This window comes from Miniopterus schreibersii (genome assembly GCF_964146895.1).
Source record: "Miniopterus schreibersii genome assembly, chromosome: 1".
NCBI lineage: Eukaryota > Metazoa > Chordata > Mammalia > Chiroptera > Miniopteridae > Miniopterus > Miniopterus schreibersii.
Genome location: NC_138101.1, coordinates 60,512,431 through 60,534,296, shown reverse-complemented (window position 1 = coordinate 60,534,296; position 21,866 = coordinate 60,512,431). Strand labels below are relative to the sequence as shown.

At 38.9% G+C, this 21,866-nt stretch overlaps 1 protein-coding gene across 1 annotated transcript in view; it reads left to right on the top strand.

Moving 5' to 3' along the window:
* Positions 1-21,866, top strand: part of LOC308565226 (uncharacterized protein) — a 46,841-nt gene that overhangs the window by 6,475 nt on the left and 18,500 nt on the right. Inside the window, 3 exon segments of the mRNA XM_081154145.1 lie at positions 4,201-4,461; positions 5,885-6,020; positions 8,872-9,010. Of these exon segments, the coding sequence (XP_081010271.1) occupies positions 4,201-4,461; positions 5,885-6,020; positions 8,872-9,010 (536 nt within the window).

The following is a 21,866-nucleotide window of genomic DNA, read 5'->3' as shown; positions in this document are numbered from 1 at the left end:
TCATTTTTTTGTCTTTCACAAAATAGGTATCGGTGCTGGTTTATTTGTGTGCTAGGGCTGTCATAGCAAAGTACCAACGACTGGGTGGCCTATGCAGAAATTTGTCTCACATTCTGGAGACTAGAGTCAAGGTGCTGGCAGGGTTGGATTTCTTTGAGGGCTGTGAGTGAAGGATCTGTTCCAGGCAGTTCTCCTTGGCTGTCTTCTCACTATGTCGCCTTCATATCATCTTCTACCTATGCCAGTCTTTGCTCCCAAATTTCCCCTTTTTCAGAAAGACACAAGTCATATTGGATTTGGGCCCATCCTAATGAGCTTATTTTAACTTGGTTACCTCTGCAATGACCCTATCTCCAAATAAGATAACATTCTGAGGTACTGGGGTTAAGACTTCAACATCCGAGTTTGGAGGGAACACAATTCAATCCATAATAGCTGGTATATAATATGAAAACAAAAATGATTTTTTTTTTCTAGAACAACTCAGCAAAATAAAATTTCAGTTTATTGGGTTTTTTGTATATAAGTGAGTTTTGAAGTATGCTTATTTGAACTAAATTTATGTTACCTTTAATGAGACTAAGAAGTAAGTAGAATAACATGAATTTATAATAGGACAGCCATTCCACAAGCAATCCAAGCAACTCCCATACTGTGGTGTTCTCATCAACTCCAAAGGTCTTTAATAAAACTATATATGTCAATTAAGTGCAAATTTATAACTCAAACTCTCTCCAAATTCTTTTATCCAACTTCCTACCTGACATTTCCATTTAAATGTCTCATGGGGATTTCAAACTGAGTAGGTATAAAACTAAATTCTTAATTTTCTTACTCCCTGCCCCTCAAACGTATTTTTCCCACTCCAATTTTCTTCATTCTTTATCTTCCCTCTCCACCAGCTTAGATGAAATCCAACAGCAAGTCCTGTTAACTTACATACAAGGTATATTTTAAGTCTCTCCATTTTCTTCAATGTACTATCATCATTATACCTCAACTGGACAGATGTAATGGCCTTCCATCTGTTGTCCTCATTACTCTTCTTGACCATTTCCTTTTATAAGCCAGAGTAATTTCATAAAACGTAAATTGGACCACATTAATTTTGGCCAAAAATCCTTCAGTAGGTTTCATACTTGGAACAATCTCATCTCACTCACTGTGACCCAGCCACACCTACCTCTTTTAGGATCCTCAGGCTTGCTGAGCTGCTCCTACATGGAGACATTTACACATACAATTCTGATTATCTGAAACATGCATCTCCAGAGCCCTCATGTGGATGGTTCCTTAACATCAGATTAAAATCATCTGCTTGCTCAGAGAAGTTCTTGTTTTCCTGTCTATTCCATCTAAGCAGAAACTCCTTCCCATTATTAAAGGGTATAATTGCTTCATGAATAGTGTGTGTCCCAAATATCAAAGCCTCATTATGTCTTTAGTTTTACTTATTGGACGATAAACTTCAGGGAGGTAGATTTATCCCAGACACAGGTTCAAGATGGGTCTGAGGTCTATGAATGTATAAATTAGCATCCATGTACATATCAATGACATATTTTAGTTACCACTTGCTTCTAGATTTCCTTGGAAAATATTGGAGATAGGACATTTTTTCCCAAGGGTGTCCTTGAGGTTTTCCTTAAGAATTTTTCTGAAGAATTTTCTCAAGAATTTCATACCAAGATAGAGGTGAAAAGAGAGACATTGGATATAGTTTTCTATTAGTACTTAAAACTTTTTTATAGCACTTGATATATTAGTACCACATTATTACTTAGGTAATATACTATTAACCAAGACATTCTCTACTTTTAAGTATATTTTTTTCCTAGAAATCTATATAGTAAGTCAAATCACTTGAAGGAACATATGTTCTTGCTTTTGCCTATTTGAAAAGAGGTCAAACTTACAATATGAGGGTGTGTTGAGTGTCCCCCAAGTCTCCCTTTAGTTTGATGATTCACTAGAAGAATTTACATAACTCAGAAAAGTTATTACGGTTTTACATTATTACAGTGAAAGGATACAGGTTAAAACCAGCAAAGAAAAAGGCACCTAAGGCAGAGTCCAATAAAGACCAGGTGCAAAATTCTGATTGTCTTCTCCCAGTGGTGTCCCATGGACAAGAGCTTAATTCTCCCAGAAACAATCTGTGACAACATGAGTGTGTCAACCAGGGAAGTTCACTCAGGTCTTGGTGTCCAGGTTTCTACTGGGGAACATAGGCATGCAGCACTCAAATGACTAACTTCAGCTACTCAGACTCCAGCACCACCAGAGGTCAAGCTGATGGCTCAAAGCCCCAGGCACTCAGAAACAGGCATTTACCATAAACCACAGTGTTAGCATAAACTATCTGGCATAGCCCAAGGTCTCAGGTACAAAGACACTCATATCAGGCAGGATATTCCAAAGATTCAAAAGTTATCTCCCAGGAGCTGATCAAGAGCCAGTCCTGAAGACCTCTGGAATGGTCAGATACATATTTTTATTAAATAATACTAAGGGGATCAGAGCAGTGAAGAAAAACAATAGCAAAAAGTAGAACCATATAATATTTTAAATTACTAAAATATTTTAAAATTATGTATATTTAACACTTTTATTTTAGCCTATGGTTTCTTTCATAGTAATGATGTAGATAATTTCTATAAATATTAATCTCCAGTTCCCATTCCTTAGAACAGGAAAGTTGGAAAAGTGAGAGAAGTTGTTAGGGGGTGTTTTGGGGGGAGCGGGGGATGTGTAGAGGAAGCAATATGAAGTTATCAGAGGTTGGAACCATGATCCACCTAAAGGCTCAGGGGCAGGGTGACAAGGAGAGTCAAGAAACAAGGACCTAGGGAGAAGTGTTTAGTGCTACAGTACCTTAATGATCAGAAAGATCATACTTCAGGGCCACCAAGAGTCTAAGGCTTACTAGAGACTTAATAAGGAAGGCTGAATGAGTTCCCAGCAAACAAAGCCAGAATCATAAGCTCTGTAAACTAAAACTAGAACCTGAAATTCAACCATCCACAAAAAATTCCATCTCAAATCTAGATAATTAAGCTAACAGATAAACTGGAAGACAGAGAATTCTGGTTTAGTTTCTGGTGTAAAATTGTAAAATGTTGACCATCAAGGAAGCCATTAATAAAGTTTGTTGAGTAGAGAATGAATGAATGAATGATATTTGAGAAAATGACAGCACTGATTTCAAAGCTCTAAATTCAGTAACTAAATTGAAGGATTAGGATTCTATAGCTGAAATTAAAACTCATGGAGAGGGTACAACACATCTGCAGTTCTCTATAAATCTCTGCTTATAGGGGCAAACATTCAAAATACACACATACATATACACACAAAAGCTACTTCTTCAGGTAATTCTACAAGAGACAATAAAGCCAAAGAACCAGGAGGTTAAAAAGGAAAAAAGAGGAAGGGAGAGAGAGATGGGGGGCAGAGAAAGAGGGGGAGAGAAAAGGGAGGGAGGGGGGAGGAAACAAAGAAAGGAAGGGGAAGGGAAGAAGACAGAAGAAAGGGAAGAAGAAGCAATTATCACAATGAGTGCTGTACCCATTCTGTGGGTTTCCCTGTGTTCGGGTCTCCCTGCTACCTGATGATTAGGTCTCTTCTAGCAGGAAAACTACTTTTGGCCAGAACCTCTTTTAATATAGCATAGTACAGGGTAAAAATATAAAATAAAATAAAATAAAATAAAATGATTTAAGTACATTTCCTTCTTGGAGCTACACATGGATCATCTATTGAAACATAAAGGTTTGACCTTGAAAAACCAGTTAATTTAAAGATGACTGAGCTATGGTTATTAAGTAAATGTTAGTGATGCCTAAATCTCAAACAGATTTAGCATAGTTTTGTGGAGAAGAAATAATAGAGATCTTAGTGCTTATTTAATTCTGCTATGAGGTTAGGTGAGGTTAGAAGGCTACAAAAACTCCTATAACAAAAACCTTTTGTATGATGTAACCTTTTATAAAGGATTTTTATTTTACTTGGCAAATGCTGTTTTTGTTCCTTTTCTGTTCTCAGACTTTCCATTTCTAGTCCTCTTTGTGGCATTATCATCAGAATAAGCGATCCAAACCTAACACCCTCTGAATTTGGGGTTCCTAATACTGGAAATACTTTATAGGTTTAACTTTTTTATCCTACCTCTAGCACTTACAGGAAGTTTTCTCTCCACAGGTCACCCCAGGTTCCACTTGTGCTGTCTTTGGCCTGGGAGGAGTTGGCCTTTCAGTCATCATGGGCTGTAAGTCAGCTGGTGCATCCAGGATCATTGGAATTGACCTCAACAAAGACAAATTTGAGAAGGCCAAGGCTGTAGGAGCCACTGACTGCATCAGCCCCAAGGACTCTACCAAGCCCATCAGTGAGGTGCTGTCAGAAATGACAGGCAACACTGTGGGCTACAGTTTTGAAGTTATTGGGCGTCTTGAAACGATGGTAAGAGCCAAGATTAGGGGAGCCACACAATACGCAAGCTATTTGATTGCACAAGGTATTTTCCACAGCTTTATTAACAAATGGCAATGGAAATACTTGTTAGGTAAAAGCTGATAACCATGAAGCAATTTTCTTAAACAGCCATAAGCATATGAGCAGGTCTGCATGACTGAAGTATCACATCACACCACTCTCAAGTGACTGGAGTGCATGGTAGTCAACCGTCTAAACAAATTCCTGTGTTCTCTTCCTAGTTTGAATATGTGGATTTATTGGTAAAGGTGATCCCATCCATTATACTTCAGCAAGCCAAACAACACAAAGTGACTCCTGGAAGAAAGATGAGGAGATCCAGAAGGAAATAAGTGAACTGTTCCAAATTTGGCAGTCTCTTCCCCCAAATCTATGATGTATCCAACTTCTTACTCTTTACACCTGAGATTTCTTTTCCCTTATCTGAATTCCCTTAGAATAGGAACCTTCAACTTTCTCAAACATGGCTCCATTGTGGCAGCCAGTAGCACCAGCCCTCCATGTAGAAACAGGTGCAGAGCTTCTGGGTAAGGAAGTCCCAGCCTGGGGCAGGGTAAGGAGACTCTGAAATATGACACAAAGCCAATCTTGCACATGATTGTGTAGTAAAATAAATTAAGTTTAAAAATGTTGGTAATTTATTAATAATTAGTCTTTAATTTACCATTGTCATCTCATTATTTTCCTAGGGCCACTTAGAATTACTCCATAGCAACAAATATCATTCTAGGTGGTATGCTTACAGAAACAACATAGAATATTGGACATATTGTTAGGGCCTGTTGATTTCCAGATGATACATTTATGAGCATTGATCTCTGAAAAATGCCAACATCCATTGCTACAATCTAGCATCTATTCAAAAAACTATTAATGAAAAACCGGATGGGTGAATGACCAGGAAATGTGGGGTTAGTCTCAGGGATGCTACCAAAAAAAACCCCACAAAACTTTTTAACCTCACATTTTAGCATTTTAATTAATTTTCATACTAAACTTAAAAAATAAGCTAATTGATTTAGTATGGTTAATTCAATTTAGTTTAGTCAAATGACTTTCCAAGGCTTATCTGAAATGGTGATATTGGTCGAAAATATCACAGGAATTTCCCCCATGCTTTGATCCGTAGCACACAGAAAATGCAATGAACACCAATCACAATAATTTCTGCTTTCTGCCTTAAGGGGCAAATGTATAAAGACTAAATTAAGACTAGAGTTGTGTTGAGAATTTTAAAACACAAGCAGAAAACAAATGGCATGTGGACCTAATTTAGTGTTGTGACTTGGAAACTTGAACTAACTACTAGAACTGTGAGAGTATGTAGGGCATTTATGAGCCCATAAGATACTATGAGACAAACAAATAGCCTCCTTCATTTTAAACTTAGGTTGATGCCCTCGCATCCTGCCATATGAACTATGGGACCAGTGTGGTGGTAGGTGCTCCTCCATCAGCCAAGATGCTCACCTACGACCCTATGCTGCTCTTCACTGGACGCACATGGAAAGGATGCATTTTTGGAGGTAAGGACAGTAGAGCCTCTGGCCTGGGAGGGTTGGCTTGAACTCTGTTGCTTTAATAGTTGAGAGAAACTTACTGTCTCACCTTAAAGGTCTCTGTTCCAAAGATGGGTATGAAGAGATCTGACATGAGAGTGTGACCACAATGATACAAAATATGATTGCTCATCCCTCACCTTGATTTTAGGCTAATATTGGTGGGCACATTTTTAATATTAACATTTGCAACTCAGGTTCCTCAAAGGCCTGAATGAGGGGCACCAGCAGTCTCTCTATGGGAATGATTTTATTGGACAGAAAGTGCTGATTATATCTATCATTCTAAATATATGCAAGAAGATGTATGGAAAATAAAATTTATTCAATCCACAGTAGCATTAGCAAAAAATTCTGGACCCAAAACCAAAATAAATAAACTAAAAGAGATTGGTGCATTTTATAGGGACAACTGAGATTCATACCAGAATAATAAACACAGACAATGGTCAATTTTCAGTCCTGGTCTTATGTGAACTATCAGCAGGATTTGATAAAGCTGATGCCTCCCCTTTTCCCCAACACTCTGTCCACTTGGCTTCTAGATATTACTTTTTTTGTTGTTCTTGTTCTGTTTCCTCTCGTCCTACCTCAATGGTCACTCCTTCCAGAAATATTTGCTGGAGCCTCCACATGCTCAGATCTCCAACTTTGGTGTCCCCTAGGGCTCAGTCCTCAGACCTTTTCCTTATTTACAGGTACTTCCAAGGTAATCTCCTCTGGTCTCATGGCTTTATGTTTATATCTTCAGCCTAGACCACCACCTGAGCTACAGACTCATATGCCCAACTGCCTACCTGACATATCCACTTGAATATTTGATAGACATGAAAACTTAACCTGCCCCAAACCATTCCTGATTCTACTACCTCCGCCATAGTCCCCAACCTACTCTTCCCACAGTCTTCCCATCTCAGTAAATGATGGCTCCATAATTCCTGTTGATCAGGCCCCAAACCTTGGATTACACATTTTCTCTCATGCAGTGAATATTTCAGCAAATCCTGAAGCCTCTAGCTTCAAAGCATTCCCAGGACCTGACCATTTCTTGCCATCACTTGTCCAGGCCACCATCAGCAACTTTCGGCATTCTTAAATGGTCTTCCTGCTCTTGCCCTTGGCCCCTATATAGAGCATTCTCCATAGAGCAACCAGACTGTGACTGTTAAAAAGGAAGTCAGATCTGGTCATGCCTCTCTCAAAACCCTCTAATGCAGTGATTTTCAACCGGTGTGCTGCGGCACACTGGTGTGCCACAAGAATTTTTGAAAACATGCCATACCTGACTGTTTAGTCAGGGGCACTGACCTCTTTTCCCTTAAATTGTCAAATTTAAAAAATAACAACAGCCAACACAATAGCCATCAGTGTGAATGCCCTGTCTTGAATCATACATATGTAGGTCTTCTAATAGAGTTGCATATTTTTGGTCATGTCCCATGATAAGGTTGCATCCAATTGGCTAATTCTTGGTACCAGAAATCCTTATATAAAAGTATAGGCACCTGATTTTTTTAAAAAGTCACTTTGGAACAAAAAGAGTAGGTAATTACTCCTATTATTTTTCTGTAAATCAATCAAAATTATACCTATTTTTGTTGTCAGATTGACAAAAAACACAATGTATTTTTTGGTGTGCCACAGAATTTTAATAATTAGTTTATGTGAGCCATGCGACGAAAAGGGATGAAAACCGCTGCTCTGATGGCTTCTTTTCTCCCTCAGAATAAAGGCCCCAAACATGCAATGGCCAGAAGGTTCTGTATGATCTGGCCCCCCGACCCCAGCTGCTACTATTCTTCTGCTCTCACTCTGCTCCAGCCACACTGGCCTCCTCCCTCTTCTCACTTGCCAACACTCCACTTTAACACCTTTGCATTTACCCTGCCCTCTCCCTGGAATATTCTTTCCCGAGATTCCTGCCTGGCTCATTTCCTTTATGTTTTTGCCCGATGTCACCTAATCAGGCAGGCCCTCCCTGAGCTTTAGAAAACAGCATTCCCTCCCGCTCCCCACCTTGTCTGTCCCTCCGGCACTGCCTCTGGCCCTCACTCTCTTTTTCTCCTCCTGCTGTCACTGGATCACATCCCTGCTTTTTCGTTGTCAGTCTCTGCAGTAAAATGAGAGGGTTCCCATGCTTCTTGGGGGGCAGGGACATGGTGTATTTTGCCTCTTCTATATTTCCAGCCACTGAAATGGTGCCTGGTACTATGCCCAGTAGATACTTACTGAATGAATGAATTTTACTTTTAATATTCCTGAAAAATCTGTAATCTCCCCACACTGCACAAATAGTCAAAGAGAGGAGGCTCAGCTTAAATCTCTTATTGTTTGTCTGTCAGTTCAAGTCTTCTTTCCTCTAAGAAGCCAGCCCTAAAGAACCGCCTTTGTACCAAGCAGCCCCTCATTTTTGTGCTCCGGATAATGTTGAGGGAAGAGAACAAGCTTTGGCCTCACACTGAGCGTGTCTGTGTCACGGGTGACCTTGACAAGAGCTGAAGAGCAGGGAGCTGAGTGGGCTCAGGAGAGGATGGCAGGACAGGAAGTGGGACTGGAAACCGTGAATTGGAGATGAGTTTTTTTGGAAAGAAATTTTTCTATATAAGGAACAGAGATATGGGATAGTTACAAAGAGATGTGGGGTCATGAAAGGTTTTTTTTTGGGGGGGGGGGGTTGGCCTTTGAGAGAATAGTTTATTTTTGTGCAGTTGAGAATAGTTCAATATTGGAAGTGGTAAAAATGCAGAAGAGACAAGATATAAACATAATAAAATATTATTTTGCAAAGTCTAAAGAGAAAATATGTGCTTATTTACAGGTTGGAAAAGCAGAGATGATGTTCCAAAACTAGTGACTGATTTCCTTGCAAAGAAATTTGACCTGGACCAGTTGATAACTCATGTTTTACCGTTTAAAAAAATCCAAGAAGGATTTGAACTGCTCTATTCAGGGGAAAGGTACTTGGGGTTTTTTCGGTTTCTTAAAATATATCTTTATTGATTTCAGAGAGAGGAAGGGAGAGGGAGACAGAGAGATAGAAACATCAATGATGGGAGGATCGTCATTGATCGGCTGCCTCCTGCACGCCCCCTGCTAGGAATCGAGCCCGCAACCTGGGCATGTGCCCTGACCAGGAATCAAACTGAAATGTCCTGGATCCTAGGTCGATGCTCAACCGCTGAGCCATGCCCAGATGGGCAGGTACTTGGTTTTTATATGGTGATCTTGTCTCCATTCCACAGGCTGCTTTTAAAATTTAATATTTATAAATATATCAGTTTCTTTCATATTTTCTTTCTGATTTTTTAAACTAACAAGATTGATATAACTGATTACTTTTTCATAGTTAATATATCATTGTCCTGTATTAACCAATTTTTTAAAATCCTCTGGGCTTTGGTTTTTCTACACTGGATTAATTTCATCCTGGCTATTTTTATTTCATCATAAAGATTCTAGACTGTTCAAGGAATGCCACATCTTCTTGCTTTACACCTTCAAAGTGCTTTTTCAAATGTGCTTTCTTCAGACACTTGCAGGTCAAATATAATTATAACAATTTTCAGTTGAACTAAGGTAAAAAAAAGACAAATAAAAAACTTGCCAGACCTTGTAGGGGCAGCACTGGAATGCAAACTCAATGCAATGCCTGTGCTGTCTTCACCACACCTTGAATTCCTCCCACAGAGCTGGCAAGCTCCAGGCAAACATGAGCATTCTTGTCGCTATTCTGTTGCTTCTGAGGGTTGGAAAAAGGTAGAGGTAGAACACGAAAAATTCACTTAAGCGTCAACTACGATGTCTGCTCATGGATGTTTGAAACAGCAATCAGAGAGCCTGTCTACAAGATGAAGTGCAGTTTCACTCACTGGGTCTGTAAATACTTATTGAGCATCCACAATATTCCAAGGATTTGGGTTTCATTAGCAAAAGGAACTAACTGTACCTTAACCAGAGATCCAAATTCACTAAATTTCCCCCTGAGTGCTTTTTCAGTGTGGTCTCTTGTCTCCACACTTGGCCTAGCTACCAGGTCATTGTATTATGAACATACATTCAAACTCTTTTTAAGCAAGAAAACAATGGGTTAAACTGTCAGAACAACCTTTACTCAGTTAAGCAAAACAAATAGCCTAATATGGCCAGTTTGAAACATAATTGTTGTCCAAAGAAACATAAATTCTGCTCTCAGGAATTTTGCTTCCAATATCACAGTTGACCTTTGTAAACCTAAGCTCTTCGTTTTCACTACTTCCTGCATGGCTTCAACTTGGCCCCAGTAATCCTTCCACCAGTACCTCTTATCTCAACAAATATTGCCACATCCCTGCTTTTACAGACTAGCAGCCGGAGTGTCACATTTGGCTTCTTCTTCACACTTGCCCACCACGTGCCAACTGACACTGAGCCCAGAGGATGCCACCTCCAGGGTCTCTTTTGCTTGCCTCTCATTGCCCAGAGCATTACCTCGTTCAGTCCAATCATCTCTCCCCTGGGCATGTTAACACAGTAGAGTAAGAACAGGTCTCCTGCCTTCTGTATTTTACTATAGTGGTCAGGCCTTCACCAAGCTGCTAAAGCTCAAGTTGCCCAAAATATCAATGCTTTCTCATGATTTTGAAAGCTTTTACTATTCATTTATTAATGTATGCAGTCATTCCACAGCTAAGAACTTAGCACCTGCTCTACTGCAGCCTCAGTGCCAGGCTGTGGGGATAAAGTGAAGGGGTAGGTCTCACCTATTTCCACAGTCTCTCATGCATCCAGAAGTCTAAGCACCATGGATTACCTTTCCTGTTCATTCCTTCCTAGCCTTCTTCATGCTTTCTCTAGAGCCAGAAAATCCCTCTCCCCGGTCAGCCTCCTGCAGCTGTGCTGAGGCTTTAAGACTCAGCACATATACCCTTATCAGAGACCTGGGGGAATGAAAATTCATTGGTGTGGACCTCAGGTCCAGAAGGATTTTCAACAATAGAGTTTACCTGAAGTTTCCTATAAGAGATTGGAAGGATAATTGCTTAAACTGTTCTTGTTTGGAAGGTAAGGGCACAAATCACTAAAAATGATCATTTTACATTTCAGCATTCGAACTATCCTGACATTCTGAGATTCCAAGAGGCAAGAGGTCTGCGCTGAGTGATGGTAACCTGGAGCTTCCCTTTCACACTTCCCTCTGCTGAGGTTGTGGGTCTGCTTCATACAGACAAGCAGAAGTCGAGGACTTGGTGAAGATACATAATCTTTACAAAATAAATATTAGAGTCTTCCGAGCACCTGGGAATTAGCAGGAGATTTGGGTCAACGATATTAATATTTTAGATTTACATTGTCCAAGGCTGTAATTTTATATTTTGAAAAAATATACTTGCATTTTTAAATTGGAATAGACATTTTTTTAAAGAAGAATTTTAACCAGCTGCCACCTCTTGGAGCAGATTTAGTATGTAAAGATGACATATGTATTTTCTAAAGTAATATTCATTTTGTGGATGATTTTTAACATATTATAAACATTCCCTTTTTGATTCAAATGTAAAATAAAAAATTTGTTATAAATTAACTTGAATTTAGTTTTAAAATCAATTCATTGCATGGTATAAGTTAATTAGATTGGGAAAGAACTAGGGAAATTCTTTAATGATTAACTTTAAGAATCATCATTATAGCCCAGCCAGGCATGGCTCAGTGGTTGAGCATCAACCTAGTACCCAGGAGATCAAGGTTCGATTTCCGGTAGGGGAACATGCCCAGGTTTCGGGCTCCATCCCCAGCAGGGGGCGCGCAGGGGGCAGCTGATCAATGACCACTCTCTCATCATTGACGTTTTTATCTCTCTCTCCTTCTCCCTTCCTCTCTGAAATCAATAAAGATTAAAAAAAGAAAAAAGAATCATCACTATATAACTGGGTGACTCTGAGAATCTTTTTGCCAGCCTATATTAATATTTCAGAAAACATACCTTTTATAATACCACTTAAATATCAAAATGCAGCAAGAATCAAATTGTAATACATATTTTAATATTCAGTTCAATAAAGTAGAATTATAGATCCTTTAGTGACTGTTTACTTAGCAATGGCTCCTTTTAACAAAAATGTTTTCAATTTGGTACAACTGCACTGGCAATTCTACCTATATATGACATATTAGAAATTCCTAAAATTTAAGTATTTTACAAGATGTTTTGTGGTGATATATTTTGCCTGAAGAGTTGATTTCATTTTGTTGTTGGACATTTATTGGCTATGGATAAAGTATTAAAGCACCTGAAAAACATATGAAATACTTTATAAGAGAAACAAGCAAGGTAAGCATAGCAGAAGTGGGGGTTTCAATATAAGGATGCAATATAGACTGGGCAGTCCTGCCTTGGTAGATTGCAAAATGTCCAGGTAACTACAAGTCATTTTGCACAACAAATATTTCCCAATGAAAATTGGCTTGAACACAATGAGTAAAAGTTACTTTTCCATTACCAGTTTGTTAATCTAGGCTTAATCTACATCTATTTTTTAAAAAGCTCAAATACTTTTGTAAAGTACCTTCAACATCAGATAGGTTTAGCTATGGCAATCTTCAAAGCACTAATAAATAGTCACAGTTTATAAATATATACATATATACATATATAAATAAATTATATATATGTATGTACATATGTATATGTGTGTGTGTTTGTACACATATATATTCTCTTCCACCTGAGAACCATTGAGAGACATTTCCCTTATTTGTTAGCAACATGTATAGTTCAGACCTAGGATCTCATTAATGACAGAAAAACTGCCCCTCAAAAAACCATTATTAACTAGAAAAATATATAAAGTGAATTCATGTTTATGTCTCTTGTCTCAAATTTCAAAAAACATATTAAATAAGGATATCTAAAATTATATACAAATATAGTTACATCAAATAAATAAATCCAAGAAGTAATTCACATTTATATCCTGAGATCACAGATTTGGAAATGAACTCGCTTTATACCTAGAGCTTCCTATAAATCCTATTTTATAAATGTTACACGTCACAATTTTACATATTTGCTATTTATTGTGAAACTTTGTGGAATCATTTCTTACTTCTGAGCTTGTCATGGTCAAATAATGAATAGAAAGAACTTTAACCATCTTGCCAAGGAAACCTGCCTATGAAGTTTTTCAGATCATCTGAAAACACTGGTGTGAAACACTAGTGTGAAAACACTAGCTCACAGTGGTGAATAAAACTGAGAATTTCCCTCTCTTTACAGAGCATACAGTGTTCTAAGAGATCCATTTATGAGAAAGTAAATAAACATAAATATATATCACTTAAATTTGTGATGTGTTAAATGGGGCAAGAACCAAGACACTGTTAGAGAAAAAAACACAAGAAAGGGAAGACATTTTCATCTTTCTCTAAGGTGCCTTGGAAGGCCACTTAGAAGATCAATTCAAGCTCACATCTGAAGGATGAGCTAGAGCAGACTCAGGGAAGAGAGGGGCAAAATCCCAGTTGAAGGAACCACGTGCCCAAAGGCCAGTAATTAGGAAAAGCTGACCATCTCCTACTGGGAATTATACAAAGGCCAGAATATTTGCCTAGAAACATTAATAAAATTGTTTAGGTCTTGAAGCTGAAAAATACTAATTCCTTATGAACATTTTGGTGTATTTATTTATCTCAATAGTCAGCTTCCTCAGACACTTGTCCAGAGAAGAACATGCTTTAGTTATCACCAAGACTGATATGAGATGATTTTTTTAAAAATATATCTTTATTGATTTCAGAGAGAGGAAGGAAGGAGGAGAGAGAGAGACAGAAACAGCAATGATGAGTCATTGATCAGCTGCCTCCTGCATGCCCCCTACTGGGGATCAAGCCCAAAACCCAGGCATGTGACCCCACCAGGAACCAAACCACAATCTCCTGGATCACAGGTCAATGCTCAATCACTGATATGAGATGTGTTTTACCCAGAGGAAGAAAAATACTATAGAGCTTTCCCCGGAATGCTCTTTCCTGGTGACCTCAACTCCAGGCTGCAGAAGTTCCTTCCACCAGCATTTCCTTTCTTGTTCCTCACTCTTCTTTCTATCTAGAATTTTTTATATTTCTCTGTAAGAACTAGCTAACTCAGGCCACATAAACTAGAGCATAGTATTTGCCTTCTTTGTGTACATAGAAGGCATCTATGTCTTTTTGTTCCTCATAGTGTTGGGTTACTTTCAAGAAGGAAAGTGAAAATCCCCATTACCCCAGGCAACCAGCCTTAGGTTCCACAGTTCTTTTCACTTCTCTTCTGACATTGTCAGTCACCCCACAGGCTACAGAGAAGTGACTGTTGCCTCCTGGAGAGTTCAACCCATTCTACACGTGAAGTTTCAGATGATAGGGACTATGCCCCAAGTTCTTTCTTAAAACAGTACCAAGTCGAACATGTGTATTCAATGGACACTAGGCAAGCATTCTTGGCTGATTCAATGATTGAATTAAGAGGACTGCATATTTCTGGCTGTGTCAGGTGTCCAGGGCACAAAATACGCCATCATGTTAGCCAAAGAATTGAATGAGGCAGCATGGCATGTTCTTGGGAACTGCTCTTTCTGCTAATCCAACATTTCATTTCAAATTTAATTTATTTTGTTCTACTGTGAATAAACAAGACTTCCACTTAAAATTCTAGTCAACATTTTAATGAAAAATAATATTTAGTGAATATTCAATTGCACGTTTGGAAAAAACAGTGTTTTAACTTTGCTAGCATTTTATAAATGTCAATGCAAGTTTTGGCAAAGAATCATATGCTTACATAACTAACTGCCATGCCCCAAAGGTAGTACTATTCATTCAACAGAGCCTTTGTTAAAATTTCCTACAAAAAGAACAAACCCATAAACTGCAAATATTGGACTCTGATTATGGATTACAACTTTCGTCAAAAGCATGATATGGTGGCCTGGCTCAGAAGGCCTGTGTTTAAAACTCTCATCACCTGGCCCTGGCCGGTTTGGCTCCTTGGTTAGAGGGTCGGCCCGTAAACTGAAGTGTCCCAGGTTCGATTCTGGCCAAGGGCACGTACCTCAGTTGCAGGTTCAATCCCAGGCCCTGGTTGGGGCAGTTGAGGGAGGCAACCAATCGATGTGTCTGTCTCACATTGATGATTCTCTCTCTCTCTCTCCCTTCCACTCTCTCTGAAAAGCAATGGAAAAAATATCCTCAGCTGAGGATTAAAAAAACAAAACACGTAGAACTCTCAGGACCTGTTTCCTGAGGTCCCATCCAGCTCCAACTTTCAAAGGCTCTAATTAGAATGGAAGATCTTGAGATGTTTGTCAACTTGGTCTCTCTTGACTTCGGAAAACAAGACTGAAGAGTGTCTCCCTAGGAATGAAAAGTGCTAAAGCACTTACAATTTAGTTTCACAAAACTGGAGATCCATGCTAGAGCTTTCATTCTGGCAAATGAGAATCATAAAAATATGCTCTCGGCAGGAAGCTATCGAGGTCCTGGGAAGCACTTGGCTGAACTCAAGAGAAACTCTCATGTCAGTCAGCTTAATCAAGGACTAACTCAGAAAGAGAGGACTGGGCTCTAAGACCTAGGCTCTAACACTATCAGGAGGCCCTACCTGCTTCTAGGATGCTTGGTATGGCAGAATTCTAATCTAGGTTGGTTTATTGTCCATTTGAAACTTTAAAAAATTACCATTATACTGTCTGTTATTATTTTAAAACCCAGTTTCCCCATATTCTGAGGTTTATCTTATTGAAGATAAATTCTCATTTCTTCACTCCAGTTGCTTTATTAAGTGATTAAACCATGGGAAATCTCTCATTTTCTCTAAATTTTTTCTTTTAAATTTAGAAAGGGTGAAGTGGAGAAATTGAGCTGTGTCCCAAAACTGGTCTATTTCAGAGGCTTAATTAGCCCCTGGACTGATTTTTATAGAGGAGGTCAGGCATGTCCCTTTGATGTCAGTGCATTAGGTAATACTTGTAGAAATAGTAGGAGTCCCTAAAAAGGGGAAACATCTAATCATTGCCTAACGTCTCCCCACCTAACTTAGGAGATTGCTAATATGAGGTCTCTCTACATTTAACCAAAAATATTTTTCTCCTCTTCAAAATTTACACAATAGAAATATCCCAGAGTCCACGCCCCACTACTTTGCCCTAAAAATAACTTAGCGTTTTGATCTTACCCATATGGATTAACTCTCCAACTACTGGGAATAACTTCCTGGATGCTCCATAGGTAACTCAAACTAACAGGGCCAAACTACACTGCCTCCAAAGTCAGTGTGCCCTGTGGGTTCTCCATTTCACTATCCACTCAAACTGGAAAGCTGAACATCACACTGGATTCCTCCCTCTGCACCAGGCTCCACATCTAGTGAATGATCAAGGCCTCTTGGTTTTTCCTCTTAAATATGAATCAATCTATTGATCATCAATCAATTATGATCCCCAATCAAACACTTTGGGGATCAGAAAATTCTTGTATTTAGATCTACTGAGTTTTTAAATTTAAGTTTACTCATTAATCACCAAAAACATAGTCTTTACAAATAACTTAAACCACTACCACCCCTTTTTTTTGAAAATTGTTAGTACTTAAGGAGAAGTTTTGGTATCCTATTACTTCCTCCAAGGAAATTACAACAGAGCTTTGAAAAATTCCATGTACCATGCTCTCATCCTATTTCCTTCAGACTTATCTCCTCCACAGTCCCCAGTTGAGGCATCTTGAAAACAAATCTGATCATGTCAAAAAAATCGTCCAAAGGCTCCACTTTGTCTCCAGGGTATGACGATGAATCAAAGGCCCTTTGTCACAGGCCAGCTGACCTCCCATTGAACCCTGCACTCTCCACCATGCTCAGGCAACATAAAAATGCTTGCGTTCCCGATGCACCCACAATGCCTGGGTCTCTTTTTCTTCTTTGCTTTCTCTCTTGCTATTCCTCTTCCTAGACTATTCTCCCACCATGTCCCTTGTCTTAGGAAATTTCTGCTTGTCTGTTAGGACTTAGTTTAGTCTTACTCCCCAGAAGATTACTCCTCTGCTCTCAGCGCCCCTCTGCTCTCAGTGCCCTGGCATCATGCTGTCACTGTGTGCAGGATGCCATATTGCAGTATTCTGCATATGTTTGTTTCCTCATGAGTGTAGTCATCTATCTCCAGCTGCTGGCAGAGAGACTACCAAGAGTAGAAGTCCAATAGTGTTTCTGAAATAAATGCATAAATGAAAGACTCTTGATCCTATGAGGACTGGTCTCCTCTTCAGGATTTAGAAAGGGCTGCAGATGGCAGTACTTAACTAGGACAAAAAGTTATGAGCCAGTTCATAGGCAGGAGGAGAATCAGAAATCACTGCTCCCTTTAGTATGTGCCTTGCGACCCTTTTCCTGCTGCCTTGTTTGTTTCTTTCACAGTAGAGTTGAGGAAAATGAAGCCACAGCTGAAATTTTTGTGCTTGAGGGAGACTCCTAACCCTGCATTCGAGGACAGCTATGCCACTTACACAAAGCACATCCCCCCACTTTTGTCTTGAATGACCCAGAACTGCTTTAGGAAGGAGAGAGAAATGTGGAGGAAATGCTGTTACTCAGCGTGCAAATCAGCCTCTAGTTTACAAACCACTTCATAGACTGTGGGATTATTGGGATAGTGCTTATATCCCTGCTGTGACTTTAGGACTTCCTGTTCATACTTAATTCACATTTATTAGTCTTTAATCCCACCGAATTGATCTCATTCTCCCATGACAAGACCTCCAATTCCCCACACAAGTCCTTGCCTGTAATAGCTCTAAATAAATAAGCGTAGGCTGAAAGAATGGTTTAGTTCAGTGACCCCCTAAGTGTTTTCTTTGGTGGTTGCTAAAATTTTCAATTTATATTCTTCCCATTGCTCTTTATGTTGGTGAACTTCTAACCCAGTAAAGCCAGAACCGAGAATTTTCATCACAGTTCTGCTCACCCCGAATAGTCACAGTTTCTTGACTTGTCAGGTGAACGAAATTACTGTGATTTAACAAAGGGCTGTATTGTCTGCTGGAATTACACAATCTGCAGTCCAGGTCCGCTCATAAGTGTGTTTCACGGCTCAACAGCCAGACTAGGGAAGCTGTTCATCAGGCTGAACTGCCTCTTTCTCACTCTTAGCTTTGCCCTGGCCCTGCCACATAGGCTCTAGAAAACAGGTCTGATCTTTTTTTCCATGTGCCTGTAAACTGTCTTCCCCACTTTTATTCTCCAGAGTAAATGCCCCAATTTCATCACTGACTAATTCACTCTGACTAGGTGGAGAAGTTGCAAGACGGCAAAACATCCCAGCACTGCCTTTGGGGTCCAGCGAAGACTACGTCCTGTGAGTTCTCCTGCTGTCTCAAATGGAACATACATTTAGAAATAAGCAGAATATTATTTAATTTTAATTTGTTATAGGTTTAAATTATTTTTTTACAATCAAGCATTGTAATGATTTTCTAGCTATAAGGGAACTGAAAAGGTCCTCCTTTTTTGTGTGTGTGTTTTTTCCAACAACTATTTAACCTTACTGAGTCTGAATTTCCTCATTTATGAAATATGGTAATAATACCTTTGTGGGCTATTAAAGATTATGTCTGCAGGGTGCTGAGAGGAGGGCCTGCCACAGAGCAGGCCCTTGTGTGGGAGAGATTATCACAACCTGTCAAAGTAGTACTTATGCTCTGTTCCTCTCTGCTGCCCCCTCATCTCTCCTCCGTTTCCTCTTTGCAGAGCCAGAGCTCCCTGTTTCTTCACAACCCCTCCAGCTGCTTCTCTTTGAACATTCCAGTTAACATTTGTTTCTCATTTTTCTGAGTTTCCACAAAATTGGAATCAGAGTTGTCACAGTCTCCAACTCTCTTGTGTTTTAAGTTTCCTAACTCATCTCTTACACCAGATTGCATTCTCCATTTTCAACCAAAAGACAAATGGATCCTGTTAAAATATATCAGATCATTTGTATGTCTTCTTGGAAGAAGTGTCTATTCAGGTCTTCTGCCCATTTTTTAATTGGATCGTTTGTTTGCTGTTGAGTTGTATAAGTTCCTTATATATGTTGGATATTAACCTTTTGTCAGAGCTGTTATGTGCAAATATCTCCTCCCATTCTATTGGTTACCTTTTCGTTTTGTTGGCGATTTCTTTTGCTGTGCACAAACTTTTTAGTTTGATTGGACCTTGAGAATATGCTAGGCAAAATAAGCCAGACAGAAAGAGTTAAGAACCATATGATTTCACTCATATATGGGATATAAAACTGAAACTCATAGACACAGACCACAGTATGGTGGTTACTAGAAAGAAGGGGGTAGAGGTGGGTTATAGTAAAGGGTACAAGTGGTCAAATATCTGGTGATTGAAGACTTGACTTTGGACAAGGCACACAATACAACATGTATCATAGAACTGTATACTTGAAACCTACATCGTCTTCTTAACCAATGTCACCCCCAATAAATTTAATTTAAAAATAAAAATAATAAAATATGTGAGACCAGGGCAGGTCTCTGCTCAAAACCTTACTGTGGCTTTCGATCTCAGTTAGAACAAGAGCTGGAATCTTCCCAAAACAGTTTCAACACGCCCATGACTTTGCCACCCATTGCTTCTCTGACCTCCCCTCTTTATTCCAGTCTTGTTCACTATGCCCAGTCCACATGATTCCCTTACTGACCCGCAAGTCATCCAGGCAGACTTTCACCTCTACTGTGCCTTTTTCCTGGAATGATATTCCCTCAGACAGCTTATGTATGTCTCTCTCAGCTCTGTCAAGTCTATGTGAAAATGGAATACTCTAAAGGAGGCCTTTCCTAACCCACCTTCATTCTTCCCCTACTCAATGCAACTAGTGATCTTGTTTCTGTCCTGACAGATTTTCTTCCTGCTTGAAGGATTTTCTTTAATATTTTTTGTACTGTGAGGTATGATTGTATTGAATTCTTTCAGCCTTTCTTTGCTGAGAATAATCTTTATTCCACTTTCATTTCGGAAAGATATTTTCATTGGTTTATTAGAATCCTAGATTGAAAAGTGTTTTTTTATTTAATATTTTAAAGATGTTGTTTTACTTTCTTCTCTCTTGTATTGTTTCCAACAAGAAATCTGCTTTCTTGCTTATCTTTGTTCTTCTTAACATGACTAGTCTATTCTTTAGATGTTTTAAGATTTTTTTCATCACTGGTTTTGAGCAATGCAACTGTGATTTTCCTTGGAGTAATTTTCTCCATGTTTCTTGTGCTTGGGTTTTATTGAACCTCTTGGATCTGTGGGTTTATAGTTTTCATCAAATATGGAAAATTGTCAGCCATTATGTTTTCAAATATCATATCTCCCCCCCTTTTTATTTCTCCTGGGACTATAACTATACATAGCTTAGATCTCTTTTAGTTATCTCACCTCTCACTAATGCTTTCTTTATTTTCTTTTCCCTACTTAATTTAGGATAGTTTCTATTTTTTTCAAATTTATTAACCTTTTCTTCTGCAACATCTAATCTGTTGTTAATCCAATTCAGTGTGTTTTTCATTCAAGACGTTTAAAAGTTTGACTTGTATCATTTTTAATGTGGTAAAAAACACATATCATAAAACTTATCATCTTAACCATTTTTAAATGTACAGTTCAGTAGTGTTAGGTATATTTACATTGTTGTAAACAGATCTCCAGAATTTTTTCATTTTGCTCATCTGAAACCCTATAACCATTAAGTAACAATTTTTCCCCCATTGGTAACCATCACTCTACTTTCTATTATTATGAATTTAACTATTTTATATACCTCATATAAGGAGAATCAAACAGTATTTGTCCTTTTATGACTGGCTTCTTTCACTTAGCATAGTATTCTCAAGATTCATCTATGATATTGTATATGATAGAATATCCTTCCTTTTTAAGGGGACATAGTATTCCATAGAGACAGCAAGGAAGGGATTGAAGTACAAGACAGTTAACAAGATTATATGTTCTCTTAAGGTCGGTCACATTTTAGAAGGAGGTATCTGAAAAGAGGCATTTCAAAGAGGTGTTAACCTAGATGCACTGAAACAATGGACAGAACTTGCTAAGGCAAAGATAATCTTTTTACTAAAAAAGTTATATGCCTGGGCATAACTAATAACCAAGACCTGCTCATTTAGGCATTTATGATCAGATCAACATGTGAGATTACTTTCCATAGAACCACTTTTTTACTCACCTTGTAGCGGAAAAGACTCAGGCCGTACACCGGAGGAGGTAAAGGGAGACCTTTATTAACGCATGAGGTCCCAGAGGAGGCATCTCCAAATTCTGGACCCCGAACAAAGGGCTTGGGTCAGCTTTAAAGGGTCAGAGGTTGGGCCTGCTTGTGGCGTGAAAATAGTGGGCGGGGTTACAGAGGTCAGATAAGGTTAGATGTACATTCAGGCAGGGAATCTGATACCTGAGATGGGGAATCTTCCTAAAATGGCGGCGGTTCCTGCCTCAACCTTTCCCTGATATTTTTATATTAATAAAATTGTGGAATTCATGCCATTTGCATACTTTAAAATCATTATACAATATTTTTTTTCTGCATCATCTCAAAAATGATCATTTGCATAGCTCTTTATCAAGTTGACCCATAATATTGTCACAGGGAAACCCCGGAGGGGCTAAGGGCTGCCAGTGGCTGTATCCAATTCAACAGAGCCAGGGTTGAATCATATAAGGTGTTTATTGAGAAGGTCAGCCAACCAAGAAGACAGGGAGTATAGAGCATGCAAAACCTGTTTTAAGGAGTGGCCTGAGGGATAGAATGGTCCCTTCCACATGCA